Source organism: Lactuca virosa, chromosome 6, assembly GCF_052849685.1.
Source record: "Lactuca virosa cultivar CGN04683 chromosome 6, Lactuca_virosa_CGN04683_v6, whole genome shotgun sequence".
Classification (NCBI taxonomy): domain Eukaryota; kingdom Viridiplantae; phylum Streptophyta; class Magnoliopsida; order Asterales; family Asteraceae; genus Lactuca; species Lactuca virosa.
In genome coordinates this window covers 28,236,720-28,256,387 of record NC_136431.1, presented here as the reverse complement: position 1 = coordinate 28,256,387, position 19,668 = coordinate 28,236,720, and the positions used below count along the sequence as shown (strand labels likewise).

The 19,668-nt window shown below is 33.1% G+C and overlaps 2 protein-coding genes across 2 annotated transcripts; both read left to right on the top strand.

The window, feature by feature from the left end:
- The first annotated feature begins 13,777 nt into the window (after positions 1-13,777).
- On the top strand, positions 13,778-14,914 carry LOC145119651 (protein SRC2-like). Its single transcript, XM_079055354.1, has one exon. It carries the CDS (start codon positions 13,964-13,966, stop codon positions 14,804-14,806), a length of 843 nt encoding a protein of 280 aa, XP_078911480.1. The 5' UTR covers positions 13,778-13,963; the 3' UTR covers positions 14,807-14,914.
- Positions 14,915-15,848: 934 nt separating this feature from the next.
- On the top strand, positions 15,849-16,715 carry LOC145119652 (protein SRC2-like). The gene has a single exon (XM_079055355.1). It carries the CDS (start codon positions 16,032-16,034, stop codon positions 16,713-16,715), a length of 684 nt encoding a protein of 227 aa, XP_078911481.1. The 5' UTR covers positions 15,849-16,031.
- The last annotated feature ends 2,953 nt before the right edge of the window (positions 16,716-19,668 follow it).

The window sequence follows — 19,668 nt, the reverse complement described above, 5'->3', positions numbered from 1 at the left end:
AATTACCCTAAACCATAGGGACCATTCGTGTAATTTACTCTATATGTAGTATTTAACTACAACATTAAATAAAAAAGAAAAAGACAAATCTAATCAAAATAATTAATTTTTTTTCAATATTTAACAAATTAGTCTTTTTCTAGTATAACCACAAGTTTTAAAGATTTACCAAAACTTAGTCTTTTTTCTAGTATAACCACTAACTACTACGATTTTTTGCCATGGGAAATGTGTTTTGGCTTTGCAAAATAGGCTTTTCATGTCTAAAACATCTTTTTTTTTTCTTTAGTTTTTATATTATATTTTTTTTGGTAAATCTTTTTAGATCTAAGACTTTGTTTTAGCAACATAAAACTCTCTTGTGCCACCTTGACAATAACAATCCTATGAATCTCATCATCAATGGCACTCGACTTTTCGGGGTCGTTAGAACCTAAACCTTGGGTACAGAAACACACAAGAAAACCATCAGAATTAGGCTAAAGCGTGTACACAAACATCCACACTCCTCTAAGCTCCTTAGTTCCTTAAGATTCCTTCTTGAGCCACGTACGGATCCAGTGATTTCACTAGTATGGACCCAATACTACCTTCTACACCAACCCGTATTTGTCTCAAGTCATCATCTCAATACCCTAAGTCACAAGGAGACTATTCTTCAAGAGCATTTATACACCCACACTGTCGATTCCCCAAAACCTCTACAAAGCATCTAGTCACCCATCCAAGGCTGCTCCCCTGCACTGCTCCGCCTCACAAGGCCTCCGCTATCCTCACCATTTGCTTCGCACATGCCAATTGTACACAATACAAGACTCCATAGACCGTTAAATAAATGATTCTACCTCAAATCCACAACCAGACAAGGAACAAGAAGAAATATTAAATCAGACATTCTAAGACTATAAAATCCTAACTATATACAATTATACAACATACACCAATCAAATAGCAATGACAGATTCAATCTTATAAGAGCAAAATCCTAGGATAAAGGCATCACAAATCACACAACCTTATCACACTTTTCCTATAGGATCCTTAGCCTATCACTATCATGCAGTTCTATCAGTTCATAAGATATCAACTCTACACTACTCATAAAATAATTTGAGATAGTTTGGGAAACTATCGCTCGAGCTCTGGCTGATTGTACACACTGCTTCACTGGGTTTTTCTTTTGTAAAATTTTCTTCGTTCCTTTGAAAAGTTTTATGAAAATCTTTAGATCCTTAGTTTGAGTTTGGAACTCCCCTAGAGTTCATCCAAATCCCTCAACCCAGGGCTCTGATACCAATTTGTAACATCAAAATTTTCAAACCAAAATTTTCATTTTTAAAACCATAGAAAAACAGTTTTCATAAAACCAACCCAAGAAAAGTCATAATGTCAATTACAATTCCACATCAAAATATCAGAGTGTCCCAAAATGTCCAAACAAAATCCCCCGACAAATGTGTACAATCAAGCCTTCGCCTTCCCGAGATCCTCAAAAGTACCTGAAACACATTTAATCAATAACTGTAAGCACAAAACTTAGTGAGTTCCCCAAAATATCACATACAACAGAACACAGAAAACAACTATGGGTTATCAGCAACCCTGGAGACTACCCGAAGTCTTAATGGACAAACAGCACGCCCCGTGAGTTATCAGCAACCCTGGAGACTACCCGGAGTCTCAACACATATAAACAACACATACACAATAATAGCACTTAGACCCAGCTGGTCATAACATGTATATATATACATTTATTCTACCACACATGTAAGGATAAGTGAGGAGACTCACCTGACACTGATGACTGATATAACTCACACCCGAACTGCCGAAACTAGACTCTTCCTAATTAAATACACCAATTAACCTTAATGAATAATTAAGGTATTTTCATATACAATACTAAGCCCAAGTCAAGTCTAGTCCACACTTAGAGTAAAATACCATTTACCCTTCACAAATCCCTCACCATCCACCTAATACTAAATTGTTCAAAATCCGCAAAAGTCAACAAAATTCAACTTGCTCCGTACACTCGGTGTACTTGTCTCTATGCTGGGCGTAGAGCGAATCACCAAAAAACGGGCCCGCATAAGGCTACGTGGGGCGTAGCCAAGCGTACGCACGCTGTTCCCACCATCTTCATGCAAAATGTCTTAATCCTTAAGGCATTCATTCTAAACACAGATCTGGCCCCTTAAATAACGTCTTAATACATAAAGTCTATGACTTTAAGCCTTTGCATGGCTATAAGGAGCTAAAACTCAAAACCCATAACTTTTACTTCATAAAAACCTCCACAACTCTTGCATGAAAGAAAAGAAGTGACCAAGCTAGCATTTTTATGAATCAAGACACCTTAGAATGTCTGAAAGGACAACTTAATAACTCTGTAGTACTCCATACTCACAAAGATCCAAGCTTGGGACAAAAAGAACCAAAATGCAAGACTAAACAAGATCTATTTAAACAAGCTCCAAGATTTGAACTTTATACCTTAAAAAGGTGCACAAGAGGATGACTTTTCTAGATCTACAAGCTAGAGTGCACCACCACATCTTGAATGATCTTCTTTCTAGCACCAAACACTCAAGATTCACTTTTCAAGCTTCAAATCTCTCATACACAAGCTAGGGTTTCGTTCTAAGGTTTAGAGGGAATGAAGGCTGGATAAGATGATGTCCAAGGGAGGAATAAGATGATTAAATAGGGGTCACACCCTAAATTTTAGGGTTTGACAGTACGCCCGACGTACTCACACGTACGCCTAACGTACTCCCTCCTCCGCCTTAACTCCTCGAAGACTTACGTCCGACGTACAATGCTAGTACGTCCAATGTAAGTGGCCAAAATGCAAACTTATAACAACTTCAATGGCTGAAAAATAAAATACCTGACAACGGGTGTTACATTTTTTTTTAAAATATTGTTAAGATTCTTACAATAATATTTAGAAATTAAATCATAAAACGTCAATAATTAATAAATTTATGATAATTTTTATAAATACAACAAAGGGATAAAACTATAATGGAATAAATAAAACAAACTTGTCCCGTTCAAAACCATAGAACGTTTCATTTAAAAAAAGTCGATTATTTATCGAATACTAATAATACCGTTCAACCAAATAATTGAATAAGGTGGTGATTAGGATTGAAGACTTACGTCCGACGTACAAGGCTAGTACGTCCAACGTAAGTGGCCAAAATGCAAACTTATAACAACTTCAAGGGCTGAAAAATAAAATACTTGACAACGGGTGTTACATTTAAAAAAAAAATATTGTTAAGATTCTTACAATAATATTTAGAAATTAAATCATAAAACGTCAATAATTAATAAATTTATGATAATTTTTATAAATACAACAAAGGGATAAAACTATAAGAGAATAAATAAAACAAACTTGTCCCGTTCAAAACCATAGAACGTTTCATTTTAAAAAAAAGTCGATTATTCGTCGAATACTAATAATACCGTTCAATCAAATGATTGAATAAGGTGGTGATTATGATTGAATGATAGTTGAATGGAGTGTGAGTGATGACATTGAGTATAGTTGAATGAAGTGTAGGTGATGACATAGAGTAGAGTTGAATGGAGAAGTTGAATGATCATTGAATGCTAAGAATAAAATGGTGATTATGATTGAATAAGTGTTTAATGAGTTGTGGGTGGTGTTGTATAGATGTTTAATGGATGATGTGACAATCCTTTAAACTCTATAGAGTTCAATTGATTGTGGATGCCCTTATGGATAGACCGAACATGATAACTTTTGCAATGTTATTTGACCGATGATTCTTTGGAAAATTTTAAAAAGGATTACGATCTAGGCTTTTAAATGGGGATACCTCCCTAGTAGTATCTAAAATGTATATGGTCATGGAAGTTCATACACAATGATGCACTACTCCAAACATATTATCTTCCGATAACATTTATTCGCTAGCATATGACATACGCAATATTTATAAAACAGTAAAATGTTTTCATAAACAGTCAAGACATAATTCAAAACATTGCATTTGTAAAGCATATATAGATTTTAAACATATTAGACATGTGTCCCAAACTGAAAAATAACCACGCATTCACCTCAAGCAAGTAGTGTATGTCTTACATCCATTCCTACAATGACTTTTCGAGCTCTAAAACCTCAATAAATTTAGACCCTCCACCGATCTATTTGTCTTATAAAAAGAGTGCATGTATTTATAGTACTTTTTATTTTATAGGTACCCTCAATTGCTTGATGTATCCTTTATGTAAGTGTATGTCTTTTTGACATCTCTCTTCCTAATAAAAACCTCTCTATGGTGCCACATGTCCTTATTATAAACACCCAAAGTACACGTGTCATTTTCTCCATTTTCCTCAGAAACTTTTTCCCGCCCAAAGCATCCCTAAAAATTAAACAATAATTTTGAAAGTCAAAAGTTAATATCTGTTTCAAAAGAAATATGTTTCCATATTAAACGAAAAATCTGTTTCCATATTAAACTCCAAATTAAACGAAAAATTCAAACTAAAATATAATCACCTTGCTATAAAATCGGCAATGGTTTATTAAAAATAAATTTGTTTCCATATAAAACGAAAATCTATGTTTCTTATAAAAGTTTTACCTCTCATACATTCTTTGACGAATCCACACATTCTCCTACTAATCAACAAATATTTTTCCATATCGCATAAAATCAGGAATGGTTTTTTATAAAGTTGATATTTTTCCAAATATATATGCATGATAATAGTAATTAAATCATTTAAATGAATTACAATATTCAATTACAATATTAACTTCGGTTGTTTTATTCCACCTATAAATACAGAACCCCTAAATTCTTTTCAACCATTTGCCTCTTCTCATTTGTTTCGTATCTGAACTGTAAAACGCTGCAAAGAAGGTAAAACATCCCCAAACAACTATGTTGAATTTTTTTTGTTTATCATTTATTCGTATTCTTATTGTAATTTTGATTACATCTATATTCTTCTCCTTCTGTTATTTTCTATTTTCTTTATATGTTATCTTATACAGAAGATATTCAATTTTTTTCCTACGTACACACAAAATGAAGAACTTGATCATATAAATCACCATAAAAGAAACTGAAAACTATACATGTTAATTTGTTATGAATTGAATTTTGTAGTGTCAACTTGTGGATATAAAGGGTAAAAAATTCAAATCTTATGCTAAGAACAAACTTTACAACATTATTTACCCTTTATTTTTTAGGTTGGGCAATTTTACCCTTTATATATTATTTGGAAATTATATCTTTTAACTTTTCTTAATTAACAATAAGCTTTACAACATTACAATATGTTACATTGTATTGATTCTCTACAGAACATATAAATGCAGAAAAACATTTTATTTTCGTAGTTTTAAAACTGATTTGGATTGATCAGAAAAGTTAAAACCGAAAATACTCCAAAATTGTCCAAATGCAATCCGAATTTCAATCAAAATAATAAAAACATATAGGAATATGTGTGTTTTGTTAGTCAGGTATTTTAATTTATATATATATATTTTATCAGATTTATATAATTTTGAGTTTTTTCAGTTAAATGGTTCAAATGCAATCTGATTTTGAATCATACCTTATACGAACATCTTGGAATATTTATGTTAACTTACTCAAAGCTTTGAATTTACATATATTTTTCATCAAATTTATATAATTTTGTGTTTTTTCAGTTACTAAGAACAAGCTTTACAACATTATTTACCCTTTATTTTTGAGGTTGGACAATTTTACCCTTTATATATTATTTGGAAATTATATCTTTCAACTTTTCTTAATTAACAATAAGCTTTACAACATTACAATATGTTACATTGTATTGATTCTCTACAGAAGATATAAGTGCAGAAAAACATTTTATTTTCGTAGTTTTAAAACTGATTTGGATTGATCAGCAAAGTTAAAACCAAAAATACTCCAAAATGGTTCAAATGCAATCTGAATTTCAATCAAAATAATAAAAACATATAGGAATATGTGTGTTCTGTTAGTCAGGTATTTTAATTTATATATATATTTTTCATCAGATTTATATAATTTTGTGTTTTTTCAGTTAAATGGTTCAAATGCAATCTGATTTTGAATCATAATAATACGAACATATTGGAATATTTCTGTTAACTTAGTCAGGGCTTTGAATTTATGTAACACCGTAATTTTTCAAACAAAATTTTCATTTTTAAATCGCATACTTTTCGTAACATATTGTATAGAAATCTCGTTTATTCAAATTACAAAACACAACTCCATTAATAAGCCAGGATCCTCAAAATGTGACTATTTCTCTGGTGTGTACAATCAAGCCGGTGCCTTCCCGCGATCATCTGAGATACCTGAAACACATAACACATAACACGGTAAGCACGAAGCTTAGTGAGTTCCCCAAAATACCACATATAACACATAATAGCCACTCGAGGCTGTAACTCTGTGGACCCTCCGGTCCTAACTCTGTGGACCCTCCGGTCCTAACTCTGAGAACCTTCCGGTTCTAACTCTGTAAACTCTGGAACATACACGACATGAATCACATAGAAATAATGTAGTGTATCACAATCACATAATAACATACAAGATACTCTGTCACATAACTCTAATTACCACTCTAGGTAAAGTATAGTGAGAAGACTCACCTGACCAGCAGCAAGTAAAGACCCCGCTCCCGGATCTCGAACTAGCCTCCACCTAACACAAGGGATGAATATCTCTAAGTGATACTCTAATCACAACTCTAATGACCGAAGGCTATTCTTCCTCTCTTTAACTCTTTGAAGTGGATAAAAGACCATTTTACCCCTCCATGGTCCCTACTACTTATGTTGATCAAAGACCCAAAGTCAACAGAAGTCAAACTCGAGTCAACAGTCCACGTTTGACCCGACTCGCCGAGTGCACCCTTGCGACTCGTCGAGTCCACTTACTTTCCTCAGAATTCTCGTGACAGTCCAACTCAGCTCATCGAGTTGACCCCCAACTCGTCGAGCTATCGCCTGATTTAGTTCTTCGGGACAAACCCTAACCAACTCGTCGAGTCGGCTCATCGACTCGGCGAGTTCATTCAGACCAAATGTTCATTCAGACGATTTAAGGCAGATCCATCACCCCAAACACTATATCTACCATCCTGAGGGTCGATTGTCACGTAAAGCTGCAAGCTTTACGTTTAAACATGGCATATAACGCTCATAATGCCAATATAACTCTAACAAGGATGATTAACCACAATAACTCTTCTATGGTTAACTAAAGCTATAATCTTTGGACTCTCTGGACCTCACAAGGTCCAGATCTGAAGTCTAGGCCCCATGAGAGACCTTATGCATACAAAGTCCCAACAATGGTGGAAGAAACCCTAATCTTCCATACCTACAAGATCTAAGCAAAATAACAAGAAAGGTGCAAGCTTTTACCTCTTACTCAAGCCCTTGCACGAAGTTACACCAGATCCACTGATTCTCTAGCTCCCTTGATGGGTGATCTCCTCTTCTCCTCAAGAGATGCACTAGTTTACTCCAAGTTTTAGCTTCTAAGACTCTCATGGCTCTCCATACACGTTTAGGGTTTGCTCTCAAGGAAGGGTAGCCACAAATGAGGCTATAAGTTCCTTTAAATAGGTCTCAAACCCGGGAAATTAGGGTTTCTCTACCCAGCACCTACTCGGCGAGTCCCTCCTCTGACTCGTCGAGTCCATTCATTAAATTCACGCGATCAACTCGACTCGACTCGGCGAGTTGGTCCCTCAACTCGTCGAGTCCCTCCTTAAATCTCAAGATTAACATACACGATAACGTCCCTGGAAATCCGGATGTTACAATTTACATATATTTTTCATCAAATTTATATAATTTTGTGTTTTTTCAGTTAAATGGCTACTCCCAATGTCACTTTGATTGCTGATGTAGATGTGCTGAGGGACGATTTGATTGACTCTAAAAGTCTGTGTCATCAACTTGTGGAAACATATGTCATTCTACAACAAGGATGCCATTTGGTCCATTGAATTAATCTTACTTGATGAACAGGTATCTTACACTCTACATATTAATTATTTTTTACAAATACACATTTAAGTACAATTACTTATATAGTTGATGATATATTACTTTTTATAGGGGAGCAAGATCCAAGCTACTGTTTGGAAAAAATTTCTATATCGATTCAAAAATATATTAAAGGATGGGTCGTCTTTTTACATCACGAGTCCAAGTTTTGCATCACAAAAGCCCGGTAGTTTCAAAATAACTTCTCAAGATCAAAAACTAACCTTTGTCCAGAATACTATTCTCAAAGAATGTGTAGAATTTTCTGGATCTAGATTTGGATTTTCATTTGTTGACTATCAAACTGTTCTGTCGTTGCTACATCCTGAAGATATATCTGTTGGTTAGTTAATATTTATTATTTTAATTATAAACTAAAATTTTAATTGGTTTAATTTTGAAATGTTCAAACTTGGATTTGGTAGCACCCAATTCATATTTTTCTTGAATATATATGTGTCTTATTTGCAGGTCAAAATTTTGATAATGGAAAACATGGAAGCTGCACTTCAATCCTCTAAAACAGCCCCTGGACATGTTTGATCCACCACAAATATATTATTAATTTAGAAAATGGTCCATACGTCATTATTTTTTTACATTTTTTGTCTCTTTATTAATAAAGTACACATTAGACATATAAACATTTTTAAAACAGGAACATGTTTCTTTGGTCATGTTGCTTTCTATGTGTGTGGATATGTGTGTAATTAAATTACATATTAGTGTGTTATACCATTGTGAAACTTCAGATCCTGAACCATCTGTTTTTCGTTACATACCAGTGTGTTATACGGTTTAAATCTAAAGGGTGCATATGTGCTGGTTATATTCTTAAAATTCTGCTTTTTTGGGCCATTTTCTGCCATTTTTTGTCTTCAAATCTTGCTGTCAAATGCAAGAAATTGCAATCGAGATTCGTTTTTTGTTCTAAACCATTGCTTTCAATTTCACAGATGGTATCTAGGCACTAATATGAGTTTGTCCTCCGTTTTGCACATATTTAACCCTAATATCTAGCTAATCTTTATAAAAATCGCTATCTAATTTCGGAAGGTATATAAAATTCAATTAAAATTATTTGCTAATATTAATCAGATGCACAAATTTAACCCTAAAATCTTGGAAATTCAAATTTCAAAATTTCAAACTATTACGCACAAAATATGAAAATCATACTTTCAGTAAATTGAAAGTTACCTGATTGTGTCTTCGCTCTTGAAGTATTTCGAGTTACTCCTCATACCATTTCAGTTTTCGATAACTTCTTCATAAGAATCAAATTTCTGCCAAAAACAATCAGGTATAATTTCTTTCAACTAATCTATGTTCTGTTAAAAAAACAATCGTTAACAAAAATTTACATCTTACCTTCAATTGTCGCATCTTCATACCCTATTCGTTCGTACATTCAATTGTAAAATCGGTATAAGTTTCTACTCCCTTCAAATTTGATTCGATGATTGTATATTCCTATCTTCCTTCACGATAGCAATGGACAAACTTCCATATCTTTCTAAAATGAATGCCTTCGAAATGTTAATCTTGATTGCGGAGATATCAATTTCGATATTCGATTGTTCTAGGTCTCCATTTCTATTACAGCAAAAGGGAAAAATGGGGTTTATTACTAATTGATGATTATCTTGTACGTGGGAGAAATAGGGGTTATTACTTATGTGAAGGAATATCGAAATATGTTTATTTTACAAATTTTTTATATCAATAATATTTAAATAGTTTGGATTGGTATGTATCCCATTTATTATTGAAATAACTATACTTTAAATAATTACCTAAGAATTTATATTGATATGTCGTATTTATTAAATTGTAATTTAAATTGACATAATCTATTTAAATTGCCATTTTATATATCATTCTCCACAATTTAATAAATAAATTTGATTTATATATAATTATGTAATTTTATGATTTAGAAATATCATTTATTTCCTATTTGGTTATTATTCAATTCGTCAAATGAAGTTTATACAAATTATATAAGCTACCAATCGATGTAACATTTACTATCAAATTATTAATTTTGTTTTTCACTGTACTTTTTTATTTTATAAATATCAAACAAGAACATGAATGCAACGAACGCTAGAGAGAGACAGAAAGTTATATTTGGATAACAAAAAATCCAAAAAACGTTGTACTACATCATCATCTCATCGTACACCTACCGGACATGCTATAAAATTTTGCCAATACGGTAATCTTCTTGCTTTATTTTGCATTGATAATTATAATATGTATTATTGAAAGATTTTAAATATGTTATTCATTTTTAATTAAAAAATAAAAATAAAAGAAATTAAAGTATATTTAAACTTAATATAAAAAAAATGTCTTTAAGTTGTTTTCTACGATTTTACAGGTTCAAATAGTACTACAGAATCTACAAATGCTAAAGAGAAGAGAGAAATTAGAAAGTTATATTTGGATAATAGAAAATCCAAAATATTACCAAGCACATCAAACCATCAAAATTCATCTATTACATATACTTCTTACATGTCAAATAAAGGTATTTATATTCGTTTATTTTACAATTGATTTGCAAATATAAAAATTATATTAAATTTGCAAAACTATTAAATTTAGTGTATTTATAATAATTAATATTTTTTATTATTACTAACCATTTTTCCTAATTATATAACAGATGTCTACAATCATCGTGTTAGATTAATATCTACAGGTAACTATACAGACGTTACCTTAGATAAGCAAAATATAAACTCAGTCAAATCATGTGTATATCAACATACAAGTATTCATCATACTTCAAATGGTACGGATTTCTATATATACGAATTTAAAAATATATGTTTCACATTTATATAACTCATAACAATTAATAAGACCCAAGGACAATCTTTATCAAATGTTGGTTTGTTTCTCAAGGATCCTGTTTTTACACATGACCAATTGTATGTTGTTTTATCCAGAGTTCAAAGTGGAGAGGGATTAAAATCGTTAATTTTAAATAAGGATGATAGACTATAAAATAAAACATCCAATGTTGTGTATAAAGAAGTTTTTAGAAATTTATAAAAACTTTGTATAATTTTATTGTTTATATCAATTTTTGTTTTTGTTTTATTTCAATTTTAATTCAATTCTACAAAAATAATATTTTTCTAACATATCTACAAATGCAGATTGCCGATCGGATATTGAAACCACTATGCTTTCGTAATTTTAACGAATCATCATTTCACTATCACATGACTGATAAAACATCTATATTTATTACTTATTAAAAAATTTATTATGATTCTTCAATTATTAAGTATTATTATAAATAAAATTATTTTTAATTTTATCATCTGTGGTGTCACGGGTTATAACCTAGTTTTATATAAATGAGAGTATATATAATAAAACTCAATTTTTTCCTTAGCACTGGACACATTCATATGCCACTAATCCATTTATATTCCTATAAATCTGTTTGTTAATTACGTAGTGAGCAATCCATCCCACAACTTGCTTTGTCATCAGTTGATAAAAGGCTTGATCGTGGATCAAACGGAAATGAGCATAATATTTATTTCTTCTATATAGAAAAGGGATTTATTTATACGTAAATTAATTTACTATTTCTGGAATGATAATAATATGCAGAAAGATTCTATTTATAAGTAGGGTTATTTCCATAAAAGACCCTACATTTTGATTTTTTTTCTTTTTAGACCTAAAAGTTTTTTCTTTTCCGAAAAAGACCAAACTTTTACCTTTTACTTGTTACTTTAGACCCTAATAGGTAAATTAAGTATTTTTATTTCATAAAAGACCCAACATTTTGTACTTTTTTCCAGTTTAGACCTAAAATGTTTTTTATTTCAAGACTAGTTGTATAAAAAACGTGATTATATCCTTTTAGTTTAAAAATATACATCGATTTAAACAATATAATTATTATGCCTACATTTATTTATGATTGTAAAATTCTTTGTCCATGTATATTTATAAAAAAAGACCCTATATTTTGTAGTTTTTTCCGTTTTAGACCTAAAATGTTTTTTTTTCAAAATAAACTCAACTTTAAAATTGGTTATAATCTTCAAGACCAAATATATAAGGTACTTTTTTATTACGCCGAAAAAGAAAGTACACATGTATACACTAAAAAATATTATCTGATCTATTATCTTTTGAACGAATATAACCTAGAAGAATTGCAAAATTTTATTTTTGTCTAAAAGATATATCTTGGATATATATTATATCATTAAACTTGATATATTATTTATAAAAAATGTTATTATTACTGCTAATAAAAAGTTCGATGTTAATTTGATATTTTTTTGTAACATGGATAATACATGGCTAGGAAGAATCTTTTAGCATAATAACATTTTTTTTTATTTGTAGGAAATAAATATACCAGGTAATTTAACAAAACTGTATACAAAATATTTTTTTTAGTTTGTCTATTATACTTATTTCGTGAGTTTGGACATATTTCCCTCTCTCACTTTTCTATATTATTTTTTTGGTTGAATTTTTTAATCAATTTTTTTTGGAACAGTTAACAAACGAACTAACTATCATACTCCTAAACCAAAGCCATAGAATATTTTGTAGCATTAGCCCGTTATTGAATAATATGGTATAACTATATCAAATACATACATAAAAATATTAATCCTAAACATTCATAATAGTTTTGTTTAGATATATCAAATTCAAGTTTTGTTTAAAATTGCAAAATCTTATTTTGTATACAGTTTATTAAATTACATGGTATGTTGTTTTTTTCTACAAATAAAAAAGTTGTTATTATGCTAAAAGATTCATCTTAGCCATGTATTGTCTATGTTACCAAAAAACATCAAATTAACATCGAACTTTTTATTAGCGGTAATAATAACATTTTTTATAAACAATATATCAAGTTTAATGATAATATATATATATATATATATATATATATATATATATATATATATATATATATATATATATATATCCAAGATAAAGTTTAATTATATCTTTTAGAAAAAAATAAAATTTTGTAATTCTTCTAGGTTATATTCGCTCAAAAGATAATAGATCAGATAACATTTTTTTGTGTATACATGTATACTTTCTTTTTCAGTATAGTCAAGAAGTACCTTATATATTTGGTCTTGAAGATTATAACCAATTTTAAAGTTGAGTTTATTTTGAAAAAAAAAACATTTTAGGTCTAAAATGGAAAAAAATAACAAAATATAGGGTCTTTTTTTTATAAATATACGTGGAAAAAGAATTTTTCAATCATAAATAAATGTAGGCATAATAATTACATTGTTTAAATCGATGTCTATTTTTAAACTAAAAGGATATAATCATGTTTTTATATAATTAGTCTTGAAATAAAAAATATTTTAGGTCTAGATTGGAAAAAAATATAAAATATAGGGTCTTTTATGAAATAAAAATACTTAATTTACTTGTTAGGGTCTAAAATAACAAGTCAAAGCTAAAAGTTAGGTCTTTTTCGGAAAAAAAAAAGTTTTATGTCTAAAAAGAATAAAAATCAAAATATAGGGTCTTTTATGAAAATAACCCTTATAAGTATGTTCGTAACAGATTGTGTCATAGAATAGATGATCATAGAATAGATGATCTCGAAATTCGACACAAAATTACAAAATCCACACGGTTTCGACTCGGTTTAAAAATCCATATTCCAACGGTTGACCCGTTTATTACGGTTAACAGAGAAACGGCGGGTCGACGGTTATATTTTGAACCGCTAAGATCAACCACGCCACCTTCCTTGCTGTTTCCTTCCCCTAAAGTCGGTTTCTTAATCACCAGTTCACCACAAACACTATAAAAATTCATCTCCAATCTCACTTTCACCAATCAACCATGGAATACAGAACCTTAGACCTCACTCTCGTCTCCGCAAAGGGTATCAAGAAAGCCTCTCTCATCGGAAAACCAGATGTCTACGCCGTCGTTTACATCTCCGGCGCCCGAAGCAACCAAAAGCTTAGAACCCCTGTTGACAAAGACGGAGGTTCCAACCCTACCTGGAATTTCCCCTTGAGTTTTACTGTCGATGAAGCTGCCGGATTACAGAACCGACTGACGCTCGTCGTCAAGATCAAGGCTGTGGGGATTTTCAGCGATAAGAATCTGGGACAAGTTCACGTGCCGATTAAAGAGCTTTTGGAAGGTGTATCGAATGAAGGGAAGACGCAGCAGCTTGTTAGTTATCAGGTGAGGACGAAGTCCGGGAAGACGAAAGGGTTTCTCAGTTTTTCTTATAAATTTGGGGAAAAGTTTTCCGGTAAGGCGGAGGAGCCGGTCACGGCTTATCCTCCCGGGATGGCGGTTGGATCCAGTTCAGCGTATGCACAGCCGTATGGGGCGGCGGCGGCAGGTGGGTATTACCAGCCTCCTGCTACTGGCTACCCTCCTCAGCCACAGACTGGATATGCGTACCAGCACCAGCAACAACCGGGTTATGGTGGTTATCCTCCGCCACCACCGCCGGGGTACGGTGGATATCCTCAGCAACAAGGGTACGGGAATCCGGCGGTTCAGCAGCCTCCAAAGAAGAGCAAATTTGGTATGGGGTTGGGAGCCGGTTTGCTAGGTGGTGCACTGGGTGGACTGTTGATCGGCGATATTGTGTCGGATGCTGCTGACGGTGGTGGATGTGGTGGTGACGGTGGCGGGTGTGGCGGTGGCTGCGGCGGGTTTTAATATTACGTTTTTTAATTTGATACTTATATAGCATGAGTTGGTTTGTTGTTTTCATTTCCATTGTAAATATACTTTCGGTTTAAATTTAATAAATCAACTCGTTTTACATATCAGTGTGTTTGGACTTTGGATTGCATTTGGAACTTGGAAGTGAATATTTAACCCAATGATAATAAGACAAAAAAAAAAATAATGTTAATTATAAAAGGGTCATACGCTTAATTTTTTTTAGAACGGTGAGTAAAAGAAATATATTAGCACAAAAAAAAAAAAAAAAAAAAAAGACTTAAGCCGGAAGCTCAAATCAAGAAACAACAAAATTAATGGTAGGAGACATACACCATTGAAACTAGTCTAAGAAGCTAGACCACTTGATGAGCCACGAGCATAGATCTGAAGCAAAGACACACGAGAAAAAAAGGTGCTCTGTACTCCCCTCTGCATTGCCACAAAATGAAGAGAGATCGGTGGGGATATGCACTCCTCTCTTGATCAGATTTCCATTCCTATCTTTACACAATCTCCATACAAAACAATTAACATTTAGACCCAAGTACACCCTGTCATCGAATTCACCACAATATGTGTCCCTGAATGACTTAACCCATTAAGACTTTAGAAGAATCACCAATCCATAACCATTTATGATTTATCATGCCCATAATTGAACTGGAAGTTTTCCACCAGATTGCATAGGCTGATAGGGACGACAACTCAACCATCTCCTTCCCTCTTCTTAATTGGCGATACCAACCCCACCACCCCTAACACCAAACAATCTTTATTTTCCTCGACAGCATATAGTTTGGGAAAGAGCAATCTCAGGGTTATACTGTTAAATACAGAGATTTTATTTTTAATGATAGGCATAATATAAAAATATACATCATCATCATCATAACTGAATATAATAATGAAATTTATTTCACAACAATTGAGAGTTAATGTTTGGATTAATTAACCCTTTTTCCTTAAGATTTCATGCAACTAATCACACCCAGGAAGTTCGGGATTTGAATCCCATGACGCTCACTCACTCGTGCTTATCTTTTCCTATTTCTTTGACAAATTCGAATTCCATATTTATCTTTGTTTTAATTTTCCTTTTATAGATCTACATATCTTCACCATAAATAAAGGATTATTACACACTTACACCACACCTTCCTCGCTGTTTGTTGCCTTCTCCCAAATTCACCCAAATCTCTACTTTCACCGATCAGTCATGGATTACAGAACCTTTGACCTGACACTCATCTCCGCAAACGACCTCAAAAAAGCCTTCCTCTTCGGAAAATCAGATGTCTACGCCGTCGCTTATATCTCTGGTACTGCCGGCAATCAAATGCTTAGAACCCCCGTTGACAAAAACGGAGGTTCAAACCCAACCTGGAATTGTCCCATGAAGTTTACTCTCGATTTCACCGCCATCTTACAGAATCGCCTGAGACTCATCGTCGAGATTAAGGCTGTCGGAATGTTCGGTGATAAGCGTTTGGGAGAAGTTCACTTCAAGTTCATGGAGAATTGCGGATCGAATTCGGAGCAGATGTTTGTTAGTCCTCGGGTGATAAGCCCCTCCGGGAAGAAGAAAGGCTATCTTAATGTCACCTATCGTGTCGGGGAAAAAATCTCCGGTAACTCGTTGGAGACCTTAACGGGTTACCCTTCCGGGATGGTGGTTGGATCATGTTCCGCCTATCAGCCTCCTGTTGCTGGATATGCGTACCTGCACCAGCAGCAACCGGGTTATGGTGGTTACCCTCTGCCACCACCGCCGGGGTACGGAGGATATTCTCCACAGATGAGATACGGGTATCCGACAGGCAGTTCAGCAGCCTTTATTGTATGTTTATACATTGCCTGCATTGGTTTGTTTGTTTCCACGTTCATTTTATCTTTAATCTAATGAGGCACGAAAAATAATGTTCACATTTTCTTGAGTGATGGTATTTTTAGGTTTTATCATCTATATAGATCTATTTATTTATAAATTTATCAGAGTTATCTATAAATCCGATTCAAATAAATTTTAGACTTGGAATAATGATAGAAAAAGAGACCAGTTAAAAAAAACAGATTTTTAACTTATTAAAAATGTATTATGAATTATGATCTATTCTTACGGACAAAAATCAATGATTTTTTCTATTAATTGACTGTTTAAAAAATGGTTATCTCTAAAAACCAACAAAACTATTAGCAAAAAAGGGTATTCGACCCTGCTCCTTTACACGAGCTCACGTTTAGTTTTTCTAGTGAAACTAGAACTAAAAACAAGAATTAACAATAACACATCGTTCTCGAGTTCAACTTAACGAGAGAAAATAAAGGAAATGAGTAAAAATGAAAAAAAATAAAAAAAATTGGTGTTCACGAGTTTCATTAAAAGAATGAAATGGGGGGAAATGAAAGGATCAGTTCCCTTCCTAACTTTCATTCAAATTTGGAAGGATTTGGAAAGAAAGAACAAAATTATTAATTTTCATTCTACTTCTCTCCAACTCGGGAACACAAAAGAAAATTTTGTTTTCCTTTCCTTTCTCTTTTTTTCTCTCCTGACTTTCTTTTTCCTTCTTTTTTTTATAATTAAAAACAAGAATTAAGAATTGGGATTTTCTAACTAGAACTAAAAACAAGAATTAAGTATTGGGATTTTCTAATATGTACCCTTCACAATAAATATTAACCTCGATATCAACTTTCAAAAAACGCTCCACTCTCTTCGGAAAATCAGATTCAAATGTCTACGCCGTCGCATACATTCACGGCTCAGGTAGCATTCAAAAACTTAGAACCCCTGTTCACAAACGGAGGTTACAACCCTACCTGGAATTTTTCCATGAAGTTTACCGTTGATTACGAAACGCGTGGAGATCATCATAAAGATCAAGGCCGTCGAGATGTTCATCGATAAGAAATTGGGAGAAGTCCATGGCCAGTTCGTCGTCGTCGAAACGATCCTGAAAGAAATGATGTATCAACCGAAGGGAAAGGGCAGACGATAACTAATTATCAGTTGACGACGCCTTCGGGGAAGCCAAAAGGGTGTGTTAGTTTCTATGATCGTTTTAGTGGGAAATTTTATGGTAACGGGGAGGAGAATCTCACGGCGGTTGAATCCAGTTCCATGTACGTGCCAAAAGATCTGTATCACCGGCCTCAGCTACTGCTGTTCAGCAACGTCCAAAGAAGAACAAACGTGGTGAGGGGTCAGGAGTTGAGGACTGTTTGGATTCTTGATGAAGGATTCTACTAATGGCGGTGGTGGACACAGAGACGGAGGTGGTGGTCACAAATGTGGAGGTGGATGTGGTGGTGGACGGACGGAGGTGGCTGTGGCGGTGGTTGAGGCTGTTCTTGATGTTACGATTTTAGTCTTGGGATTTTGTGAATAACACATATTGCTTTGTTTGTTACCATTCCAATTAACGAATTTCAATTGTTTGACTACAATTGCGATTATAATATGGATTTTCTGTGGGGTTTGGATAGGATTTAAAAGTCATATTTAATCCATGAAGCACAAAAAAAACAACGTTCATAACTTCATATGATAATTTATATGATTACGTTTTTCTTGAGTGATATAGTGATAGTATTTCATGCATGTTATGTTGTGTCCAAGACATACATAGATCTATTTATTTTTATAAATTTATCTTTCAGTATGATGATATTATCTTTAATTTCATGATTTATTGGTGATCTTGAAAGATTAAATTGGGTTTCTGGTATATTCATCCTCCAATATCTTCACATGTTTGTTTAGTTGGAATCCCTAGTATAGTTTCACTCGACTTGAAGCACAATCAAATCTTGTAGATTGTAACATGGTCTCCCAGGTTAGAGGTGCAAAAAAACAATAATAAAAATAAAATAGCGGTTATAGATTCGAATCTGGTATTAGATCAGACCCGTTCCAAAATTGAGATTGGTTTGATAGAAACTAGATGTGTGAATCCAATCCACCGGTTTATATTGGTTTGGGGATATATTTGTTGAACCGGTATAACAAAAACCTGGTTTGAAAAGCCAGTTTTGAAACTTGTCATTTTCTTTCTAGAAAAACCTGATTTAGTTTTTCTAGAAAAAGTTAAAACATTTTATGTCCTAACTTTTGTGCTTGTGTGTTCTAGAAATAGTGTCACTATTGGACACTATTTACAACATTGTGATTATCATATCACCAACTTCATGTGTAATGTTAAGATGACCACTATAGACAATTTTCTTTACTACAACATTGTTGTATAATGTTAAGACACACTGTATAACCAAAAGGAAGCCTACATCTCCCTTTCACCCTTAGAGACTACCGAAGTAAAATGTATAAAACATATAATCTTAGTTTCAAAACAATACAAACACTGCCACTATACAATGCAATCCTGAAAAGGACTGGTATAAGACTCTTCCGAGGCGTAGCCTCATCCGTATATTTTCTATTTAAATTTCTGACAGGAGGAGACACACCAATTATACATGAAGAACCTCTCATAGTACCCTGAATGTAACATTCGACTTTATGGGTATGTTCCTTCTAACCCCTATGTGTAAAATTCCTTTCATTATTGGTCCTTAGTCGAGTACATTGGGCGTACTCTATGAGTACGTTGGGCGTACTGGATCGAAAAATAGACGTGGAGGCACCCACGTACACTGGGCATACATGGGAGTACGCATGGAGTACGCTAAGCAGGGGAAAACCCTAATTTTTAGGGTTTGTGCCCTATTTAAACAACTTATGTTGCCTTGATTGCATCTTATGGTCAACTTCTACTTCTCCAAACCCTAAGAACAAAACCCTAATCTTCATTGAGTGTTTGTGAGCCTTTTTGAGATCTTTTGTGGTGTTTTTG